This window comes from Lissotriton helveticus, chromosome 11 (genome assembly GCF_964261635.1).
Source record: "Lissotriton helveticus chromosome 11, aLisHel1.1, whole genome shotgun sequence".
Lineage (NCBI taxonomy): Eukaryota > Metazoa > Chordata > Amphibia > Caudata > Salamandridae > Lissotriton > Lissotriton helveticus.
The window spans coordinates 235,860,205-235,884,515 of NC_136072.1; the positions used below are offsets into that span (position 1 = coordinate 235,860,205).

General features: G+C 45.9%; 1 protein-coding gene across 2 annotated transcripts in view; it reads right to left on the reverse strand.

Moving 5' to 3' along the window:
- Positions 1–24,311, reverse strand: part of LOC144792820 (ceruloplasmin-like) — a 477,616-nt gene that overhangs the window by 288,022 nt on the left and 165,283 nt on the right. For both annotated transcript variants that reach the window (XM_078668018.1, XM_078668019.1), the window contains exon 9: positions 13,389–13,594. In XM_078668018.1, coding sequence (XP_078524144.1) covers positions 13,389–13,594 — 206 coding nt within the window. The remainder of the gene's footprint in view (positions 1–13,388; positions 13,595–24,311) is intronic.

Genomic DNA, 24,311 nt, shown 5'->3' on the forward strand with positions numbered 1-24,311 from the left:
TGGTAACCTGTTGTATGTAATAGCAAAGTAATAACAATGCACTTCTTATGAACAATGTATGTTGTAACCTGTCTGTTGATTAGCTGCATAGTATGTTTGTTTCCCTTGCAGCACGCAATAAAACTGCCAAATCGACAAGCTTCCATCCACAAATGGACCGTCAGACAGAATGTCGGAACCAAACGCTAAAACAACATCTACGTTGGTATGGGGATGGGACTAGGGACATATGGGTTAATCCACACCGGCTTGCTGAAGTGGCTTATACTAGCTCCAAGCATAGTTAAACGAAATGGCACCATATTGCAGTACCTATTTGTTTCATCCACGGTTTATGCCGCTGCTTCATTCCAAGGTTACCCACAAATTGCCTAAAGTACAGGAACGAGTTATAAACACATAGAGCAAACCTTTAAATTAACTTTGAAACATTTACAGGAATCAAAGGTACAGTATGCGAGAAATGCTTATAAACATTGGAGACCTAGTCCAAACTATCACAAAGGAGATGATGTTTAGCTATCTATACGAAACTTACTTTTAAAATACATAGGGGTCAAAAGTGACGCTAAACAGCTCAAAATCTTTTTTTTTACCAATTTACTTTCCAGAGCAAAACTTGTTTTGCATTGAAAAGTACCCTCCAAGCAACGCAAAGCAGTACGAAGCACTGCTTTGCGTTACTTTGTGCAAGTGGGCATTACATGGGTGGTGATACACAAAAGGGGGTGCTTTGAGGAGGTTTAAGGACCTGCATGGGTGAACTCCAATCAATCTTGAAGAAGCAGTCCAAAAGGAACTGCTACCTGTAGTACTTGCTTCCGTCAGGCGACCCGAATGAGACACCGCTACTCAGGGATACCGCGGTTGAGTTGTTTGCTTGGAGACTTACCAAGCTGTTGAATAAACTTCTATTCCTGTGTCTTTGACCTGGAAGCGTTTAACTTTTGTGATTCATCTGGTTCTATACAATTGTTTGACCAGACATACATTCATTTTCCGTGACAATATCACTCTGGAATAGATCTTTACACTAATGACTTGTAGGTTTCATTTTTTGTATTTTATTCATCAAATCTTGGTCATTATGTTATGTCAATATATTTTTGTACCCCTTTCTTTTGTCTGTTCACTTTAAAGAAGTTCATCATTTGAGAAACTCACACCTGTGTTTGAAATTGTTTACAGTTAATTTATCACGATGTAAACAAGCGAATTGATGTTTAGATGGTTCATATGTGAGCCACTAATTGGGGCTTAACAATGAAGTTATCTGTTCAACTGGTTTAAAAAAGTTCTCAAAATGAAATCCCTTGTAGGCGCAGTTACCTTACAATAGTTGCATTTCCCTAGCTTCCAAGAGTAGATTGGGTTTCCCACTTTCTTCCTTCTGGAGTTAGGATGAGACATTAAATTATAGGCAGAAGGCACAGGCCCTTCCTTTCAGGTATAGTGTACATACATATAAAGATATAAAGATATACATAAATTGTAAGGTGAGAATTAGGAGTACTGATGTTTTCAATTTCTCTTTTGGTTGCCTTCCCAGCTGTTCCCTTCCCCCTCCCTTTCCCTCGCTTGATCACCTCAAACTTCTGTGACACTCAGGCTTCCAGAATTGAGGCTATCAAGTTGTGTACATCATTGAGCATCAAACTGATCCTGAGGATTCATCTGGGTGACAGAATAAGAGGCCAATAAATTATTTTCCTCCTGGTCAGTTTGGGGTCAAGATGGCCACTTTGGATGATGCGTTAATGGCCCCTGCTTTGCTGTGGCAAAATGTGGCTGTGTCTAAAGCAGAAACCAGTGGTAGACAAGGTGGAGTATATGCAACAGAGTCCATTTGATGTTAGTTCAGGGAGGTTCAAGGGGGTCCCACATGGTAGGCAGGAGGAATTTCAACAGAAATGCAGGTATTATTATTATTATTATTATTATTATTATATAGTCATTTAAATAGTGCACCGCTACCTCCAACGGAAGTGTCCCGGCGCTAGTCACAACTGCAGAGACCAAAGACCCCATAAAGAGCGGGGAAAAAACAACCTAATCCAAACAAAACAACCATGTTTTCAGAGCTTTTCTAAAGGCCGATTCCAGAGGAATTTTCCTTAGCTCCTTAGGCATTAGCTCCTTAGGCATCCCCGTCACAGTAGAGATTCCAACCCCCCATTCCCTTGGCAGCTCCAGAAGGTTTCCAGGGAGATATAAACAAGGTTCAGGTGTTCCTAACCCAAGTCCTTCTGCATTTTACTTGTCGGCCTCAAGCTTTCTCCACAGCTCAAGCTAGGGCACCCTTTATGATCTCTTCTCTGGCTAGAGATGCAGGCCATTGGGCTGTACATATGATACTTTTGTCCTGAATTTGTAAAGGTTTTTGATCGTAGAGCTACCACTTTTTCAGCCGATAGGGATATAATGGAACTCAAACAGGGGAACAAGGAACTAGTATCCTATCTAAGTACCTTTCAGAGGTTGGCTGCTGAGATGGATTGACCTGATGCAAAGCAATCCATTCTGTTTCATCAAGGGTAGAGAGACAAACAGAAGGATGTGCTAGCACAGATTGATCCTCAACCCAAGACCTGTGCTGACCTTATAAACCTTACCTTACGATTAGATCATCGGCTCAGTGAGCGCAAAGGAGTTAAACAGAGAATGGAACGTCCCCCACCTAAATTTGAGAAACAAAGGACTAATGAAGGGGAAGTGGATTCGCGGTCTTAATCAATGGAAATAGTATCAGTTAGGGCCTCACTAGCTAAAGAAGAGAGGGAACAGAGATGGAAGAATGGTCTTTGCCTCTACTGTGGATGAAAAGGTAATTTCATGAAAGATTACTTATTTAAACCAAAGAACAAACCAGTGGCTACCAAAGTGGCTGTGGATTCAACAAAAAACTAGCTGGCTTGAGAATTATGGAAAGGGAACCCTTAAGCAAAGTAGACATCACTTCCTTGAGTGGTGAAGGATCCCCACAAAGAGAAAATATTTACTTACTGGTGCAAATGTGTTTAAAGGAAAGGTGGCATTCAGTAAACAACATAATGGATTCTGGAGCAACTGGAAATGTTATTTATGAAACATTAGCAAAGGACCTTCAACTTCCTTTTCTTGAATAACTAGTTTCAGAATGGTCAGGGCAATGGATGGCCAAATCCCTGCTTCTGGTACTATTCAATTTCACACGGAAGAAATAGACACTCTTGGAGATAATCTCCATAGAGAGGCATTTATATGTTAACATCATAAGAGCACTACAATATGGTGTTATATTAGGACTTCTGTGGTTAAGGGATCACAGTCCCACGATTGATTGGGTATACAAGTCCCTTGTTTTCAAACTGACCTTTTGTTAAGAACATTGTTTAGTATAACATACAAGTCCTGCTGGTGCTCTGGTAATAGTACATGTACAAGTCCTGCTAGTTATTTGGCAACAGTGCATGTAATAGCCTCTGCTGCAGAGAAAGTGATTACACTACCTTGACATTACAAAGAATTTCAAGATGTGTTCTTTGAACAACAGGCAGAAGTCTGCCAAATAGATCTAGTACTAGGAGAAGTGGTACCTTGTGGGTGAATCTATGCTTATCTGAACTAGAGAATGAACATTCACAAAGCTATCTAGACAAATATTTGGCAAATGGTTTCATCTGCCCCTTTAAGTCTCCAGCGTGTTGCCATTGTTTTTTATTCTAAAAACAAATGGCAAATTAAGATCTTGCATTGACTATCGATCCCTGAATAATGTAATGGCAAAGAACCATTAATCCCAGTCCTTTTGGATAAAGTAAAAACGGCAGTGATCTAATCTAAACTTGACTTGAAAGGGGCATTCCATTTGGTCCGGGTGAGACAGCGCAGCAAATGGAAGATGGCATTCCAGAAATGGTATGGCTTATTTAAATATATACAGTCATGTTGTTTGGTTTATGCACCTCACCAACCGCATTTACATTTTTTCAGAATGACGTGCTGAGAGAATGTTTGGACATCTTGGTGATCTTCTATATCGGTGATATTTGGATATTTTCCTCCAGTGCTGCAGTCCACTATCAACATGTTCACACCGTTCTTTTGGCACTTTGCCAAAATCAAATCATAAGTCAATCCCTTATGAGCTTCAGGCGTAGCCTGAAAACTTGGCTTTTCCCGCCGACTTGTTAGTGCTCCTCTGTGCCCATGATTCTTCTTCATCTGAGTCTGATATTGTAAAATCTAAAGCGCCAGGATACCCGTAGGGTGACAGTATGCGCGGTATAAAACCTTCATACAATACATACAATACAAATAGCTAGTTTTTTTAGCTCAGCAAGTGATGATTTAATGTTACCAGGGTAGACTTTCTATTGGTGATGCTATCCCCCTTAAGGCAGGAAATGGCTTAGCGTAACTTGCAAATGGTAAAATAATGGGCAGAACCAAGTAATGTACGAGATGTATAATGTTTTTTAGAAATTACAAACTTTTATTGCAGATTTATTAATCAGTTCCAGTGCATGACGAAGCAAAGCAAGCCTTTTGTTACTTAAAAAAAGCATTTACTTGTGCTGCTATTTTTCTACACCCTGATCCATAAAAACCATACATTATAGAGGCTGATGCCTCATATGTGGCGATAGGGGCCGTACCATAGCAAAGGAATGAACGAATGGGACAAATGCATCCTGTGGCCTATTTGTCCTAGAAGTTAAATGAGGCAGAAGCTCACTATATGATAGTGGAGAAAGAACTGTTGCCCATTAGAGATGCTTCCCGTGAATGGAGGCATTATTCAACCACCCAAACTAACAGCTTATGAAGTCCCCAAGACAGTCTCACTGGATGATATTTTTTGCAGAATTCAACTTTGTTGGGACCTACTGACCAGAGATAGAAAATTTAAATACAGATGGCCTACCTAGGCAAGAGTCCACCATTGTTAAAGACAACCAAAAAGCTCAAGAAATCATAGACCCTCAAAGAGTGAACTGTGCAGTCCAGTCAGACACATTTGTAAAGAATGTATCGCAGTCAGTACAAAGACCAGTACAGAAACAATGACTAGAGAAACATTCAGAATGAAAATTTAAGCAGGGTCTTCCTTTGAGAAGAACTCAATTGCTGCCCTCTGTAGATCGACAAAAACAAGTTCTTCAATGGTGTCATGACGTGCCAAGCATGAGACATAATTGCCTAGATAAATCCTTGGAAAGTGAGTTCACTTTATAATGGGATATTAAAGTCCTGATACAAAGATGTGAAAAAAGCATGCAAGTAAAGATTAATCACATGAAGCCACCAGGCTTATTTCAGCCACTGCCTACTCCGAATGTACCATGGGAACAAATCTTGTTCAATTTTGTTGTAGACCTATAGAAATATGAAGGTTGTACTGCCATTCTTGTGGCAGATGATAGCCTTCCCAAACTAGGTCATTTAGTCCACTCCTAACTGCCCACATACGGACAATTAGCTCATCTGTTACTCACTCATATTGTTAAATTACATGGGTGCCCAAAGGTTATAGTATCCTAAGCTAATCTAAATATATCGCAATTGGAGAACCTCCGCCCTATTTCACTCCTTCCTTTCTGCATGAAAGTAGTGGAAAAAATAGTCAATATCCGGCTAATGAAATTTATGGAAGAAGGCCATCTTCTCCACCCCTCCCAATCTGGCTTTAGGGCATGCCACTCAACGGAAACTGCCCTTCTCTTTTCCACAGAGATTCTCCGGCAAAAAGTGGATGATGGAGAGACAGCTGCCTTAGTATTACTTGACCTAAGTGCGGCTTTTGATACCGTGACACACTCCTTGCTATTAGCTCGTCTCAAGGAGGTCGGAGTGGAGGGACAGGCCTACAATTGGCTTCACTCATTCCTTGCAGATAGGAGCTTTCAAGTTCACTGCCCTCCGTTTAAATCCACACCGCGGTGGTTAAAGCAGGGGGTCCCACAGGGCTCAATTCTGAGCCCTACATTGTTCAATCTTTACACGGAACCCCTTGCGAAGATTGTGGAATCATACGGTGTGGAAATTGTTTCCTATGCCGACGATACTCCATCCACTCCGGATCTCCAACCGACCCCTGCCCTCATCACGTCTTCAACAAGGCCGACGTGGTCATCGCACCCCACCTGCGGGACATCATCAACACCTCCTTCGACACCGCCACCTTCCCGGAGAGCTGGAAGCACGCGGAACTCAGCGCTCTACTCAAGAAACCTACAGTGGACCCCACCGAACTCAAGAATTACCGTCCCATCTCGCTCCTCCCGTTCCCGGCCAAAGTCATCGAAAAGACCGTCAACAAACAGCTGGCCGCCTTCCTCGAGACGAATGGATCCCTCGACCCCTCACAGTCTGGCTTCCGAGCCAACCATAGCACCGAGACCGCCCTCATCGCTGCCACCGATGACATCCGAACCCTGATGGACTACGGAGAAACAGCGGCCCTCATCCTCCTAGACCTCTCCGCGGCGTTCGACACTGTCTGCCACCGCACCCTAGTACAGCGCCTCGGCAACATCGGAATCCAGGAGAAGGCACTGGAATGGATCACCTCCTTCCTCGATGGAAGAACACAGAGAGTCCGCCTACCACCGTACAAGTCAGAGGCCACCGAAGTCATCTGCGGCGTCCCCCAAGGATCCTCGCTGAGCCCCACCCTCTTCAACGTCTACATGAGCCCCCTCGCGGCCATCGCACGCAAACACAACCTCAACATCATCTCCTACGCCGACGACACCCAGCTGATCCTCTCCCTGACCAACGACCCCGCCGCCGCCAGAACCAACCTGCACGAAGGGATGAGAGATGTAGCCGAGTGGATGACTACCAGCCGCCTAAAACTGAACTCAGACAAGACGGAGGTCCTCATCCTGGGCTCCTCGTCCTCCGCCTGGGACGACTCCTGGTGGCCCCCCGCCCTGGGCACCGCACCCAAACCAACGGACCACGCACGCAACCTGGGCTTCATCCTGGACTCCTCCCTCTCCATGACCAGACACGTGAACGCCGTCTCCTCATCATGCTTCAACATCCTACGCATGCTACGGAAGATCTTCTGGTGGATCCCCACCGAGACCAGGAAGACCGTCACCCAGGCCCTCGTCACCAGCCGACTGGACTACGGCAACGCCCTCTACGCCGGAACCACCGCCAAGCTCCAGAAGAGACTCCAGCGGATACAGAACGCCTCAGCCAGACTCATCCTCGACCTCCCACGAAACAGCCACATCTCCGGACATCTGAGAGACCTGCACTGGCTCCCCGTCAAGAAAAGAATCACCTTCCGCCTCCTCACCCACGCACACAAAGCCCTACACGACCAAGGCCCGAGCTACCTCAACAACCGAATCAACTTCTACGCTCCCAAGCGCCACCTCAGATCAACCAGCCACGCCTCGCCGATGTCCCACGCATCCGAAGAGCGACAACAGGAGGAAGGTCCTTCTCCTACCTGGCCGCCAATACCTGGAACTCCCTCCCGACCGACCTGCGCCTGACCCAAGACCACCTCGCCTTCAGGAAGAAGCTCAAGACCTGGCTGTTCGAGCAGTAACGGCACCCCCCCTCCCAGCGCCTTGAGACCCTACGGGTGAGTAGTGCGCTCTATAAATGTCGTGATTGATTGATTGATTGATTGATTGGTGATCACCTTATTTCAAAGTCCCGTTGAGGCGGCAGCCAATTTCTCCGCCTGTCTTACTGCTTTAGCTGGCTGGATGAACAATAATTGCCTCCGCCTGAACGGAAATAAAACCGAGCTGTTAGTGATCGGAAAAAGGCCATCTATTTGGTCATCGGCCTGGTGGCCCCCAGAACTAGGCCTCACACCCATTCCATCCGACCTTGTGAGGAACTTAGTCATTCACCTGGACACTCAGCTCTCGTTTGAACAACACATTGGAATCATGTCAGGCAAATGTTATGGCATTCTGAAAGCCCTTCGTAAAGTTTTAGATCTTCTCCCCATTAAAGCAAGGAAAACGCTGATAAACGCCTTAGTCACTCCGCATCTGGACTATGGGAATTCTTTGCTTATTGGTCTTAACAAAAAAGGGAATCAACAACTCCAATGTGTTCAAAACGCAGCTGCTAGACTCTTTCTTAATTTGCCCAGAAAAACATCAGGGAAACAAGCTTTAGCGACTCTCCATTGGCTCCCTATACGGGAACGTATCCTGTTTAAAACCATGTGTATAGCTCATCGCCCTGCACAAGGCAAAGCCCCGGTTTATCTGCAAAACTTGCTGACCATCTATCGTCCCAAACGCATCCTGAGGTCCCTTGGCAAGATGCAATTCCATGTTCCTCGCATTCACAAAGCGCGGATGGGAGGTCGCTCTTTCAGATACTTAGCTGGTAAACAGTGGAATGCATTGCCTATTGAACTCCGGATGGAGCCCTCGGAAACTAGGTTTCGCTTGAAACTTAAAACTCACCTCTTCCCGAGGAATTAACTCTGGTGGACTGTCCTCCACCCCTTTCCTGTCTATGATTGGTTGAATCTCTGCTCTTCCCGTGGACTGTAACCACAGCGCGGGGACACACTGAATATAGTGTAACCATGCGCTTTATAAATGTTTTTATTATTATTATTATTGTCTGACAGAGTACCACAATTCACCCACATTTTTGGAACGTGTGGTGTTCACAATTACAAATTTCCTCTGCCGAATCTACAAACTTCCATTCACGAATGAATGGTCAGACAGAACGTCTGAACCAAATGCTAAAACAATATCTACGCTGTTCTGTGGATGAGATCGTGGAGCTATGGGTTTATCTACTCTGGCTTGGTGAAATAGCTTATAATAGTGCCAAACATAGTTCCACTAAAATGGCACCATACTACAGTACCTGTCGGTTATGTGTAACTTGTTCCAGTACTTCAGGAACTTTGTGGTTGGCCTTGGGATGAAGCATAAGTATACACCATGGATTAAACCCACAGGTACTGTAGTATGGTGCCATTTTAGTGGAACTATGCTTGGCTCTCGTATAAGAGAAATGCTGATAAATATCGGATACCTAGTCAAAACTATTAGAAAGGGGATGTTGTTTGGATATCTAAATGAAACGTACGTTTCAAAAGACATAGGGACCTTATTTAGATTTTGGCGGATGGAATACTTAGTCACAAACGTGACGCATATCCCGTCCACTGTATTACGTTCTCCATAGAATATAATGACATCGTAATACGGTGGACGGGACATACATCAAGTTTGTGACTGAAATATTCTCCTCCGCCAAGATCTGAATTCAGGCCCGTAGTGTGTTCCGCCCTAAGTCTTGAAGCTGGGGACGTGTCACATACTAAAGATGTTGCTGCCATGAATTGGTTAATTCCAGTTGACCCTTGCTGAAACCCCTTGCTAGATCATTATTAGCTCTCCCCAGATCCTCGCTAAGCCTTCCGGCGAATCTGATGAGCATGGAAAAGGCAATGGCTACATATTATATTGAACTCATCTACAGCCCTATGATGTCATGTTGTAGGCGCCAGGTGCCAGATGTTAAAACGTTATAAATACCAATTTAAGAATTGGGATCCTCTCCGAATCACAATTAGAAAATTGATATTCCTAATGTATGAAACTCTTTTGCAGTTAATCAGCGATTCCTAGTAAGTTGCAAATATACCTACCTCATGTATATTAATGAGTGCGGTCACAATTTATGACCCATTAGGAATGGCAGCCATTACAGGGATGGTGGCCTGCTGGGATCAGCGTCCACCATGTCTGTGATTCCTTTTTAATAAAGCAATCTTTTTTTAAATTTTTTTTAAATGCAGCCCGTTTTCCTCAGAGGAAAAAAGGATGCATTTGAAAAGAAAGAAAGAAACTTTGCAGTTCCCTTCCATTTTTCACTGTTGTCTCCTCTGTTTTTGCTGGTATTAGATGCTCTGGGCGCTGTGCCACTGCCATTCAGTGCCACAGCGCAAATGCTCCCTGTGTAAATATGACTGTGAATTGGTATCTCCCTGATTGGCTTATTTGGTTTACCTGTTAGTCCCTAGTAGTGTGGCTTGTGTGTGCCCAGGGCTGGTAACCCAAATGCTGCTGGTGGGCCTTCAGCACTGGTTTGCGCCACACACAGAAGCTGCTTGTTAAGTGTTCCCCAGACCTGCATCTGCAGTGTCTGCGTGCAGTCCAGAACTGCCATCTTGGCTGTGAAGTGCCCACACTTCCCAGCCCCTGAACCTTCCCTTAGCATCATGTCAGTCACCCCTATGGTACGTGCATTGTGTGTGTAAAGTAGGACATGGCTTGATATGTGTAGCATGTCCTGGTAGTGAATTACCTTCCATTTTGTTTTCACTGCTGCAAGGCTACCTGTTCACCATTGGCTAGAATGGGCACACTGGTTATTACACCTTATAGTCCTATCTAACTCTGGGAACATGGTAGAAATTCGAGTTTAGTATGCCTGAACTCAGAATGATAAAATGCATATTTTAGTGAAGTTGGTTTTAACATTCTGTGTTTGAAAATACCACTTTTAGAAAGTAGGTATATTCTTGCCTAAGTGTGCTCTGCTGTTATGTGTATTGGCTGTCTGGGTTTACAGGGGCAAGGCAGGCTGAGTCAGGCCTGTGTTGAATAAAGAGATCTGCATTAAGTGCTGCGGAGGGGTAGCTCCTTGACTTGAATAGGGCTGTGCCTGGCAAGGTGAATGCTGGCTCCACCTCCTACTGTGCGTCTGAAGGCAGACCCCCTCTTTGTGGAAGGAAGGATGCAGCCTGGTAAACAAAGTGCTCCAGGCCTGCTCAGAACTGGTTCTGGCTGGGTTCAGTGACTAGAGACTTTTGAGAACAAAGACTTTTGGGGTGTAAATATCTGTGCCCAAACCCCTGATTTTGGTATTGCTCCTGGATGTCAAGAGGAACCTCTGTCCGTGTTACTGAAGGAATCTGCAGGAGAGGATTGTCCTTGTGCTTGTGTGCTGTTTCTTGGATTGTTCTGCAGTAATTCCCCATGGACTTGGAAGAAGAGGGAAAAGGACTTTTGAGAGACTTTTATTTTGCTAAGCAATCACCCAAGGGCTAGAAGAGAGCTAGCCCCCTGCTGGAGTCACAGGCCCATCTGACTCCCCCACCAGCCTCCTGATTACTCCCAGCGGGGACTTCTACCTACAGGTGAGGCTCCGGTGAGTTCCAGGGTCTCTAGTTCTACTACAGAGAAGAGAGTGCTGAAAATCGTCACTAACGCCATTTGCGAGCTGCTGCAGCTGAAGAGCGTAAGGAAAATCATCGCGCTGCTGCCGCCGAGCGTTCGCAAACCAAAGATCATCGCATCGCACGCTTGCGGGCCACAAAGTGCTTGCAAATCCCAGACATCATTGCATTGCACGTTTGCGGGCTTGTCGAAGGCTCGCTAACCCCGGATCCTCGTATTGAGATCATCGCAGGCTGGGCGCCGTGCATCTGCCATTTTCCTTGCATTGCACCCGGATCGTCGCTCCCTCGCAGGACGCCATTTTCTTTCGTCGCAACAAGATCGCACACGCAACAGGATCAGCGCATCATCCTCCCTTGTGGCAAGGATTCAACGCATCGCTGGCCTAGCATGAACAAGTCTGTCGCTTTGTCCCGCACGCACCCGCAGACCGGCATATCATCCTCCCTTGCGGCAAGGATTCAACGCATCGCCGGCCTAGCGTGGGGAAAATCATCTCTGCAGCCCGTTTGCGACATTTTGTCTGTTTTGCTACGAAATCCAGGTACTTTGTAAGTAAAAGGGTCTCAGAGATCCCTGCTTTGAACTGAACCCCTATTTGAACACTTTGAACTCTTTTTCCAGCTTTTGAAGAGTCCCCCCTATTTTTCAGTATTGTGGCTTTTTACCATTGTTGGTCTTGTGTTAAGTTTATATATAAAGATACTTATTTTTTTATAACTACTTGTGTGGTGTCCCTTTGTAGTGTCCTTCACTGTGTTACTGTGTATGATCATAGATGCTTTACACACTGCCTCTGAGATAAGCCTAACTACTCGTGCTACGTTACCATAGGGTTGAGCAGGGGCTATCAAAGGGGGTAGTCCCCTTACTCCGACTTAGGAAGAAGGGTTCCTACTTGGACTGTGGCCAGCCACTGCCAACTAGAGACCCCCACTTCTAACAGGACCCTTTCCCTTTGCAAATGGGTTACCACTAGTTTCATACTGGTTGTAACATATTACTGTTTTGCAACTGGATTTTGGTCATAAAAAAGGACTACATAGCATTCTGATTTGGTATTTGGAAGGGACGCCCCTTCCAAATACCAGATAGGTATTTGGTAGCAAAGGCAAATTGTGATTCGGTAGCAAGTTACAGAATCGCAATTTGACTTTTGTACTGCGAATCGTGCCGTTTGCAACTGCAGAAAAGCTTTGTACATCTGGCCCTTAGTCTTTCAATGATCTGAGGTTATTAAAATGAATATTTTTTCCTTGGGTTGGATAAAAATAACCTTCTATCATTCAATGCCAAGATGTCCTGAGGGGTGAATGTGCCCACCAAAAGTACATGCTCTATTGTGAGTTCACAACAAAGTCTTAGCAATAGTTTCAAAATGTCACTATACTATGACAGCGGTTCATCCCGCTGTGAGTGAAATTGATTGACAGTCTGGAACCCAATTAGTAGTTGCCATTTCGGTGAAAAAAAAAACCAGCAGTTGTCCTTCAGTCTAATCCTTGGAGAAAGTTAAAGGAAGAGCCAATTTGTGGATGGCACCTCAACATAGCCCACACTGTTTAGATGATTGCCCCCTGGCAATCTGTGATTGTGAAAGCTCTACTGTCAGTGATCAATAGTTTAATGTACCTTTTCTGTTTCCATTACTTTCTATCCAGCCTATTTCACACTAAATTGACAGATATCAACAACAATAAATGTAGATTAAACTTTAACCAAAAATAGCTTTTGGTTTTACAAACTAACAAGTTTTTGGTGCATATTTTGATGAAGTCTACTTATAATTATGTGAGAAACACTAATACACTAATAGAAGGACCAATTCACAAAGATGTTGCGGTAAGTGTGTCTTGCTTTTTCTGTACTGCTGGCTTACAATTGATTTCCAAGCATAAGATAGGAGTCCTTCGGGCTTACTCCCGGATGTCAGTAATGAGCTACAAGTACTATAAGAGTAAGTTACTGCAAACTCTTCGTGGATCAGACACAAAATGTTTATTTCTTGTTTTTGAAGCAGGGGTTTCTGTGTAGGCCCATATCCTTGCCATCATTTCAGGCTAGCCTCCTCAAAAATATTCACATGCAATAAATAACTTTAAAGTTTACATAGTCAATACTTATCCTAAAAATCCTGCAATGGTCAAACCCTGATGGACCCACACCAGACACCCTTGCTTTAAAGTATAGTTTGAAATATATGTTCCTTACCTTTAAGGCTCCTTTCCTGCACACTATTAGTGGGCCCACAAGGCCAGAGCTGGTGTCCTTGACTGGGTCCACAGATGAATAGTAGAGCCAGGTTAAGCAGGGTGTGTCTTCAGGGGTGGGTCCCACATCTTCTGGAATATACCAATGATAGGTGAATTTCTCACCTGGATTCACTTGAGAGCCTGGTGCAGGAGTTTGAGGTCCATCTGTTAAAATTAAATGACAAAGTATATACATCAGTAGGTGGCTTTGTCTCTGTTTTTCTTCTATAATTAATGTCATTTGATAACAGTTGTACTTCATTGTTAAACATACAATTCTTGATTGCATATATTATTGCATTAAATTCAATTAAGCAAGTGGCTCAAACGCAACTCTATGGATACTGGTCACTGCATTGGCTCTCAAAGCTGGGTGTTTATCCAGAGGCATGAGACCACAAACATAGGGCTTCTGTCTAGGCCGACTTGCCATACTGTAATAGAGTATATCCGCCTCCCTATTCCTATCAATTTAAACCCTAATTTATTTAACATACCTTTATGAGTAGGCGAATGGGGTCAGGGAAAAAGTGTGATTTTTAATTGGAATTGGTTTCTTGAATTTTCATCACCATGGCTTTGAAATCGAACTGTCCACAGGTCAATTCTCTCATTGCTGGCTTGCTGTCCTCATGGAGAGGGGCTAATGATAAGTGTTTGTAACAAAACCACAGTGCAGTGTGCATCATAACGTGATACATATTTGCGTTGTATATATGAAATAATATGTTCATGCTTTTGTAATTTTCAACATCACATTGCAATTAAATAGCAAGTCAGACTTTGAATTGTTAGCCAATTCACAGAAACTTTGTGTAATTTTCAAGTATGCCAGTTATTGCACACAGATTAGACTTATCTTGATTTTTTTAAAGTATTAATGTGTTCATTATTAGGAGAAAATAGGTGTAAATAAGCTACTGAAAATGCACAGGCACTCATGAGAACATACAATAAACAAAAATGAATCCCAAAAGTCTTTGACATTTCTTAATAATGCGAGTAATTTCCATGAAAGTATCAGTGTGGGATTTGCACCAGTTTTGCAACCAGGGTCTTTGTAACCACCTAATATGATGTTAAGCAGAGCTAAGGTGTTTGCAATAGGTAAGTAACAATTCAAAACATAAAGCAGTTTTCCGATTCTTCCTTGTGTATTGGTCAATATAGAACACAGATTACATTGCTCCCATGCTACCAGTAATCTTCTCTAAATCCAATACTTTGTCGCAAGCATTGTTATGGACTGAGGGTTTTGACCATTGGAAAAAGAGAAGCTGGTTTTTGGGGGAGATTCATTAAACAAACATAAAAGGAATACCTAAACTGTGGCTTCATTTATTTCTTTGTAGCTTCTTTCATTCATACGCATCTGCCAAATAAATCTACATGAGGATCCTTCAAAACTATTTGATGCCCCAAATGCAGAAGTAAGTCATACCCCAATGTATGTGGCGATCATCAAGATTATTGGTTTGAGACAGAGAAGGCACCAGACGAAAAGCCACTCATAACCTCTTTTCTGCAGTTAAGGCAATTTAAAAAAATGTCATTTTCTAGTGTTTTTTAGAATGTTTTCAATTTTGACTTTCAGCCTTTTGCTTTACATCAGCATAATAAATAATTATAATACATACATTCATTGAAACACATATACCCCTATGTAAAATAAAAAGAACAACCTTCTCAATTTGAATGCATTTACATTAGGGTGGAATAGACGTTATACCAGTGGTTCCCTGGCATTTTAGAACCACAACCCACTGTTTAGAACTTTAACCACAACCCACTTTGTAGAACGATAAATGTTTGTGATCCACCTAGCTTTAATGGACATGAGGTGGGTGATTTATTGTAACAAAAGTATCGTGTGGTAGGGCACTGTAAATTATTTGCAGACAGCTCATTTTCCACTGAAATGGCCACTATATTTGCACAAAAATACAGTTTTAGACTAGTGATAAAACTATAATGCACACAAATGATAATCAGTAGGAATATGGATCCAGTGAATATTTATCATTTGCACATCGCCAAGTAAAGTATCTTAATTTGTTTAGATCCTATTAAAAATCTTTAAAATCTTTGTTTCCATCACACATTTGAGAGTTACAAAATAATGAGCTTCATTTATGCTTTCCTAACTGGTGAAAAAAAGGTGTACAGTTAATTTATAGTGTTAATATTTTATTGGCGTTGCAAAATATGAGACCCCAGAGCAGTTCTTTTCACATTCCTTGTACCCAGCAAGAATATTATATAATTCCCATTACTTTTCTTTCTCTGACTGCAAATTGAGAGGAGATAGGAGATTTTAAACACCAATCCCCATGTTAAACAAATAAGCAGCAATTTGTCCGAAGACATAACCAGATATTCAAGCGCAGCGAACATGACACAATAAAAACACAATTTAAAGGCATCTCTATTTACTGCTTGGACTAATTCATGACCATCAAAAAAGCAGCTTGCAACCCACCAGTGGTTTGCGGCCCTTAATTTGGGAAACATTATATTAGACGCTTGTCCCATTTATAAAGTTAGAGAAATGAAAAGATGGGCAGGAAAAGGAAATAGGATAGATGAGCGTCACAGAATAAAAGCATCTGAATAATAGGGTTGTTGGGAGTTGAGTTACTAATTGCGGGGGGGGGGTGTGAAAGCCTACTCAAGCAGCAACAACAATCTCGGTCAGGGTGAAACACAAGCAAACCACAAATTAACCTGTAGTAGTTTGGCACAAAGCAGTCAGGCTTAACTTAGAGGCTATGTGTACAGTTTTTATGCAGCACTTCGAACAGTGATAAAGTGAAAACACAACACAAGAAAAATCCCACACCAATTTAGGAATTTAGGAAAATAGAGTAAAATGTAATACATTTTTTGTCACCAAAATGGCAAAAATCCAATCAGTAGGACCAGAAATATAAAAATTTTAAGATTTTAGGTAAGTGAAGCGCCTAAAATCACAAAGCACCACTCAACTGGTCGTGTGAGACCGGGTGAAAGTCACAACTTCAGACAGACTGGATGTGGGAACCAGGTTAGCTCCACTAAAAGACTTACCTTCAAAGTCCAGTGCAAGAGAGTCTAATTCACAGTGGAAGGAGCGTCAAGGAGCAGGGAGAGTCACAGATGCCAGGCATCTCGGACGTCATCCCTGCAGTGTGAAGATCCTTTCGGGTGTTGCGGATGGTTGGGATTAAGCTGAGCTGTTGATGTTTTAGGGCTAAGTGCAGGTCTCACGCTGCCGGGCATTGTTGGTAGTCACTTTGGAGCGAAGAGTCGGGTTCACTGGAGTTTCGCATTAGCGAGCGCTGCGGGAAGCAAGATCTTGATGTGAATGGGCCTGTTTGCATTTGTGAAGAGCCCAAACATTCAGGAGAGTTTAACTGAGGCCGCTCCAGGGTTCCTGGTCCTGGTCCTTAGGGGCACCACTTGGGGTTCAGGGACCCTTTCCAGCAGAGGCCAGTAGGGCTCAGGCAAGTGTGTTTGCAGGTCCAGTTGCAGGTCAGCTGGGCAGTTGCAGGGAGCCTCTGGAGTTTTTTATGTCCATGTAGGTCAAACCAGGAGGTCAGTTTGCTGACCCTCGGAGTCACTTCAGCCTGGGATGAAGGGTGCAGGTCCAGCCTTTTTTTAATATGTTATTTTTCAAGGTTTCAATGACCGGGGCAACATAAAATACATCAGTCAATAAATGCACTACATCAAGAAAGGATGACTATGAAGAAGAAGGTGTCAAACAAGCAAGTGCTACATACACCATTCTATGCCCCGTCCTTCATTCGAATGGCATACACCCGGTTATAGGCAGTCTCCCATACACACATTTTAAGCCACATAACTCACAGTAAAACAAAAACACACCTCCCACTGAGTCCGCCCACACCCAGCCCCCCTTAGCTTCTGATCATGTACAGGAACAGCACATTAGGATAAGTACTGCATAAAACACAGTTTGTTACAAATTATAGTCCAGCAATCACAAGAACCCGGGCTAGTCGAGTAGTGGAGTCCTAGATTATGTGAGTCCATCATCCCTTGCTCTCCATCTCAATAATCTCAGATGTTGCACTCATCTTCGGGTTCTTCTAGCAGTTGTGTCTCTGTGCCCCAGGCCAATAAGCATTCAGCTGCCTTCTCATCTCTGCAGGCGTTTTGCATGTGAGCCTCTTCGGTACTGGCCCATTCAATAATGTTGTGTTTCCATTCTCTATTTTCCGGGGTCTGGGGCTCATCCACTGTCTCGCTAGTTTCCGTTTTGCCACAATGAGTCACAGTGGAGCATATCTCCTACTCAGAGGTTTTTAAGGTTAGCAGGGAGATGTGCTAGTATGCAGCCAAGTATTCATCTGGGGATATCCCTACCAGTAACATGTTTAATGCATGATAGAACCTCCCTCCAAAAGAGTGTGAGAGTCATATAATGCCATACCATGCGGAAAGAATCTGCTGCTGCTGCTGTAGCGCAATGGGTACAGCAGTGCCATCTATCCGGGTAGATGGAGTGCAGCCTCTTAGGGGACAGATATACCATATGTACTGTGTTATACTGTATCTGCTTGAGTCTGGTGCTGACCGACACCCGAAGGAGAATTTACTCCTTGGTGGGAGCTGATGGAAGGTGTGTCTATTCGGCAATGTAGCCTGGCCATGCCCCTGCAGGTCCAATCTTCCTTCTCAGTAAGCAGGGCAGCTGGCAGCAGAGCAGCAAAGTAGCAGGGCAGAAGAGTGGCAGTCCTTATGGCAGCAAAGAAGCACATCAATCCTTCTTCTGTAGAAGGCACATGTTCAAGAGTGTTGGGAATGATGGTCCACTATTTATATCTGGTGGGTTTTTTGGAAGTGGGAGAAGATTCTAAGGAATTCTCTATGATGTCCTTGAAGTTCCCTGCCTCCCCTGTCCTGGCTCTAAAGCTGGCTACATGAACAATGCAGTGGTGATAAGACCTTTGTGTGAAGGCCGGGCCATCAATCCTGCCAGTTGATGGCCCAGCCAGGCACACCTAATCCCTCTATTGTGTGGCAGTCTGGGAGGTATAAACAAAGTCCAACTGTGAACTACAATCAGTCATGTGACCAAGGAACAGTCTGCAGTGAGAGGTGGATAATGTTAACTTTCTAAAATTGTCCTTTATTGAAATTGTAACTTTAATTCCAACTTGACCCTTATTGAGGATTTTCAGTTGAAATTTCTCAGACCCAAGGTTGTCCTATGGAGAATTAGGCCTCAGAGTAGTAAAACCGAAATTAGTAGTGTTTTATGACCAGGACATGTAAAATTAAAGGTACATGACCAACTTTTTAAATACACAACAATCAGCCCTCTGGCCTGTGTAGGTCCTACACTAGGGGGTAACTTACATATATGATAAAGAAATGTTTAGGCCTGGTAAAAGGCTTATTTTGTCAGGCTAAAGTGGCAGCTTAAAACTGCACACACATGGGGGGGCATGGCTTGATGCCGAGGAGTATGGACGCGCTGTAAAGCGGCTTCTCAGCCCGTGAAGCCGAACCGACCTTCCAAGCTCTGATAGTGCTGCTGCCTGGCCCAGGGTCGACAGCGCGTGTGTTGCTGCCCATCTGGGAGCACCCGGCTGATCCCTGGTGCCCGCTAACGTGCTGAAACCACTGCACTTGCATCCCGACACCCGAGGCACGTCGGCCCAAGATGGCGGCCGCACATCGCCGACTGGCCGAGTGAAGCTCCGGGGCTGCCACAGTCTACATCGGACCCCTGGCGCCTGCACACAATACGGTCGAGTCTGGAGGGGGCGATTCCCCATCACTGGAGCCCATCTACGCGCCGGTGGCCCCCACGGATGGGGTGCGAGACGGCACATTCGGGTCTACCCCACCCGCCCGGCGCCAACGTCTAGGCGAGTCCCCGGCTCGGCCCTACCACCGGTGGACCTTCACCGGGCACAGATTCACTCACCGTTTTCTGCCCCAAACCGACACACCTGGGACTGGATCCACAGCTGTTGACCTGCCTCTTGCCCAGGCGCGGAGGGCCACGACCGAGACAGGTCAGTGCACTTGAGGGGCCTGCACGGATGCCGCAACTTACTCCCCGGGGCCTATCAAGACACTTCATACCAGACGCTGCTCCCCCCTCCCCATTTCATTAACACTACTGCCGGAGCGCTCTGCAGGGGATGACTGGTAGGGGCTGAGATTAAACTGTGTGTTGCTTGATCCTCTCGTAAGCCCTCCGAGGTGCCCAGTGGGACGCTTGCTGATCGCATATATCCGACCTCCCGACTCTGTGGAGGGATATTCCTCCTGATCCCCGGCTCATCGGCGACAACCAGCTCTACAGGGCCACCTCCTCCTGGGCCTTGGGAATCGCGGCCCCCTCCTCGAACTGGGATTGTGAGAACGTGAGGTGTGCTTCCCCGTCTCCCCTGGGATTGCTGGTGAGAGGCTCCTTCTCCCCCCTACTCCAACCCTCCTAACCCTTCTCCAACGAGTGCGCCTCAAGATCATCCACCTCTACCACCCCCTGCGAGGGTCAATTTTGCGATGGCCTCCAATAGAGGAACCCAGCCTTTGAATCAAAGGCAATTCACCAAACTGTCATGGGGTTCTAAGGGGGACTCCAAAGATACGGCTCCGGATGCTACCCTTAAAGCGACAACGCCCCCTCCACAAGTGAGGCCTTCTCCCACACTAGACGACGTCATGGAAGCAATTGCGGGGTCCGCTCTTCACTCGAAACCCGCATCGTCTCGGTGAACATTGAAGTGACGCTGTTACGTGCCGACCTCCGGAAAATGGATTCCAAGGTGAAAGACATTGAAATCAAAACCCAGGCGCTGGTCAATGACACCTTCACGCTGCAGCAACAAGTGACCCAACTGCAGAAACAGCAACACCAGATGGAGGTGCTCCTTGACGATTATGAAGGACGCGCCCGACGTAACAACCTCTGCATCCTGGGTGTTCCTGAGCGCCTCGAAGAGCCGGCCACCGACCTCTTCGTGGAGAAATTGGTCTTGCAACACCTCCAACCAAAGCACCTCTCTAACTATTTTTCCATAGAAAGGGCCCATAGAGTTCCGGGGGGGCAGGCCGAAGCCGGGCGCTCCCCCCGCCCCATCGTGGCCCGTGTGTTCAACTTCCGCGACCGGGATGTCATCCTTCAAACGGCACGAGCGGGACCACCTTTACGAATAGACAACGCACAGATCACGATCTTCCCGGACTTCACCATGAAAGTACAGGCCCGTCGACGTAGCTTCCTGGAAGTGAAGAAAGCGCTCCGCGCGCAATCCATAAAATACTCTATGTTCTTCCCTACGAAACTCCGCATTGAAGCGGAGGGTAAGACCTGGTTTTTCGAATCTCCCGCTGATGTTTGGGACTGGCTCGAGGTGTGGCGACAGTCGAACTCCACTCAAAACTGGCGCAAGAAATACACAGATCCCTCTGACAAAGTGGTGCCGCCGGAAAGGCAGGACCTGTTCACAGACAGTGTGCAGGAAGAGTAATGACCCACAAAACACACGGACCGGATCGAACAGTTGAGCCACCCCTTCTCAGACCGATATGCTCTCCGTCTTGTCCTTCAGACTCTACTCATGGGTGGTAAGTGCATATCGGGCCCCTCCTTCAGTGACTCATTTGACTACAACACGATCCACCTCATACCTTAACCACGCCCGACTCCTATTTGTTTGTTGATTATCGCATGGTTTGACTGGGCGGTGCTTTGTGACGATGTCCCTCAGTTGCGCTGATTTTCATGTGACCCCGGGCGCAGGACTAGCCTACGTTCACGAATTATCAATGACTTCTACTATGTGAATGCTATTGTTGATCTTAGTTGGTTTTAATTGCACTAGATGACATCATCCTGTTGTTGGCTGACGAGGGCACATTCGGCTCTCCACACACCTCTTCAATGTTCGGGGAGCGACATTCACTCTGCCTAGTTGGGGAGTGGATAGTTTGAAGTCCGCGGGCAGGGACGCAGGGAGGGGGATTGTTAAGGGGGAAACAGTAAGGTGGGTGGGTTTGGGAGGGAAGGGTAGTGTTGGGAAGTTACTGAAGAGACTCCTTTGGTCTCTGTTGTTGTTCATTCTTATTCATTGCAGGAAATTCTTGGCCGTGGAACGTGGCATGCAACACGCCGCGAACCCGCGCGCTGCCTCTAGCGACTACTCCTTTATTAGCCCAGCTCAGTGTCACCATGTGTCACCAAAATATGCCTCTCGCCTAGACTTTGGCCACACCGAGCTTCGCAGGTGCCACTTGGTGGCCCTCTCCCCTTGAGCCACTCTTTATAACCAGCACTCAATACACCACAAACCGCTGATCCGAGCACAATCTCACTTCTTTAGGCCGCCATGACACCCCCCTCAACAACGGCTCTTGTCATCATGACGTGGAACGTCAACGGTCTGGGCAATAAGATAAAAAGAGGGGTGGTCATGCAATGTCTTAAACGCCAATCTCCAGACATGATTCTCCTCCAAGAAACGCACCTAATGGGTAATGCGTGCCAAGCGCTGCACCGAGGTGGTTATAAATTACTCGTACACGCCGGTTTCACCTCTGGATCTAGGGGCACCGGTATTCTAGTGCGAAGAAATGTGGCCCTGACATGCACAAAAACGTGGGCCGATCCCCTTGGACGCTTTGCTGTGGTTGAGGCCACCTGGGAAGGCAAGCCACTAAATATCATTTCAGTTTACATCCCCCCAACCCTAGGCACTGCCGCACTCCAGACCCTCCAACGCCTAATGCTTGATCTTCCACAGGGACCCCTGATTATTGGGGGCGATTTAAATATGACGATGAATGATGCCATAGATCGACACCCCCGCGTCCTTCACATAAGACGAGCTCAGACCTGTCCGACTTCACACAAACAATGGGGCTCGAGGACCTATGGCGCCTATCCCACCCACACGCGTCTTACTATACACATTATTCCAACGCTCACAATAGTAGCTCCCGCATAGACTACCTATTTTCACCTACAACTGATTTAGAGTTCTTTTGCCATCCAGAGGGACTCCCTAGAGGGATCTCCGACCACTCCCCACTCACTGTGCAATTCACACACCACCTCCAGAAGACACGCGGCCCGATAATAATCACGCCCTGGCTCTTAAAAATCCCTGACATACGAGATTACTTACTTGAACACACCGGATACTATTTTGCCGAAAATGTGGGATCCGTGACTTCGGCCATAACAATATGGGAAGCGTACAAGGCAGTAATCAAGGGCAAAGCACTAGCTCTCAAGAACGGTTATATCCACAAGCAAAGGGAACACTTGCTACAAGTAGAAACAGACCTCATCAACCTGGAATCCCTCCACAACACGAACCCCACTGACGATATAGCGGCCCACCTCCGGGCGCAACAAATAGGATATAGAGCATTGGCTCTTGAACAGACGCAAGCCAAGCTCTTGAAATCCCGTCACCGTGTCTACGAGCTGGGAGACAGAGCAGGCAAGATGCTCGCATGGCTTGAAAAGCGCAAGCAGGGCTCCCATTGGATCCCAGAATTGACCCTGCCAGATCAATCTACTGTCACAGATCCGGGAGATATAGCGGAGGCCTTTGCCACCCATCTTGAAGGGGTCTACACCGCCAAGGCCCACTACAACGCGGCAGAATCTAAACTGCTGCTCGCTGAAATGAGGCTCCCTACTCTCTCCGAGCACGAGATGCAGGAGCTGGAGGCTGATCTCACGACCGATGAAGTTGGAAACGCCTTGTTCGCCATTCAATCAGGCAAGGCAATGGGCCCCAACGGCGTCCCAATTGAATTCTTGAAGGGTATGGCGGGGGAGATCCTCCCGCACCTCAAAGCAATGTTCGAAGAAAGCCGCGACGTCGGCTGCCTGCCACAGAATCAACGATTGGCTTCAATCGTGGTTATTCGTAAGCCCAACAAATCAGCTACTGACTGCAGTTCCTACCGCCCTATCTCTCTCATTAATGCTGAAGTAAAGGTCCTTGCCTAGCTCCTAGCCACCAGACTCATGGCAGTTCTCCCCGCCCTAATACACGAAGATCAATCGGGCTTCTTGCCAGGCCGCAACACTGCGCTCAATCTCCGCCATGTCCACAATGTTATGAGTAGGATACCATACCTCCAAGAAGACGCAGCTATCCTTTCCCTCGATGCGACACTTGCCTTCGATTCTATCGAATGGTCTTACCTCTTCGAGGTACTCCTCCGATTCGGCTTTGGCCCCAAATTTATACAATGGGTTCGGCTCCTTTACACTGATCTCTGGGGACAGGTATATGTCTATGGACATACATCCAGACACTTTTCACTACACAGGGGTACAAGACAAGGATGCCCTCTGTCCCCCCTGTTATTCACCCTCACTCTTGAACCCCTAGCTCACTGGATTAGAACCGACAATTCCATCCGAGGTCTTAGATGCGAAGCTGACACGACCGATAAGATTTCATTATACGCAGATGACATCCTAGAATATATCTCCTCCCCCAGGTCATCCCTAAACAGCCTGCTACATGTGGTCACCAACTTTGGCAAATACTCGGGCTTCTCCATTAATTGGTCTAAGTCGGTGCTCTATGTTCTCCATGGTCCACCCCCATCTCTCCCGCGAGGCTACTCCATCGAAGTCGCCCAAAATGGTTTTAAATATTTGGGAATCTTTGTCATTCCGGACCCCCAACTGTTCCATGACCGGAACCTTAAAGGCCCACTCCAGAGACTCCATGCCGACATCTCACATTGGAGAACGCTCCCCCTCTCTCTCCTGGGTAGGGCTGTCCTGTTTAAGATGCTCGCGCTCCCTCGTTTCCTTTACGCCCTACAAAATTGCCCATTCCCCATAGCTGACTCTTACTTCAACCTAATCGAAGGAGACCTTCGCCTC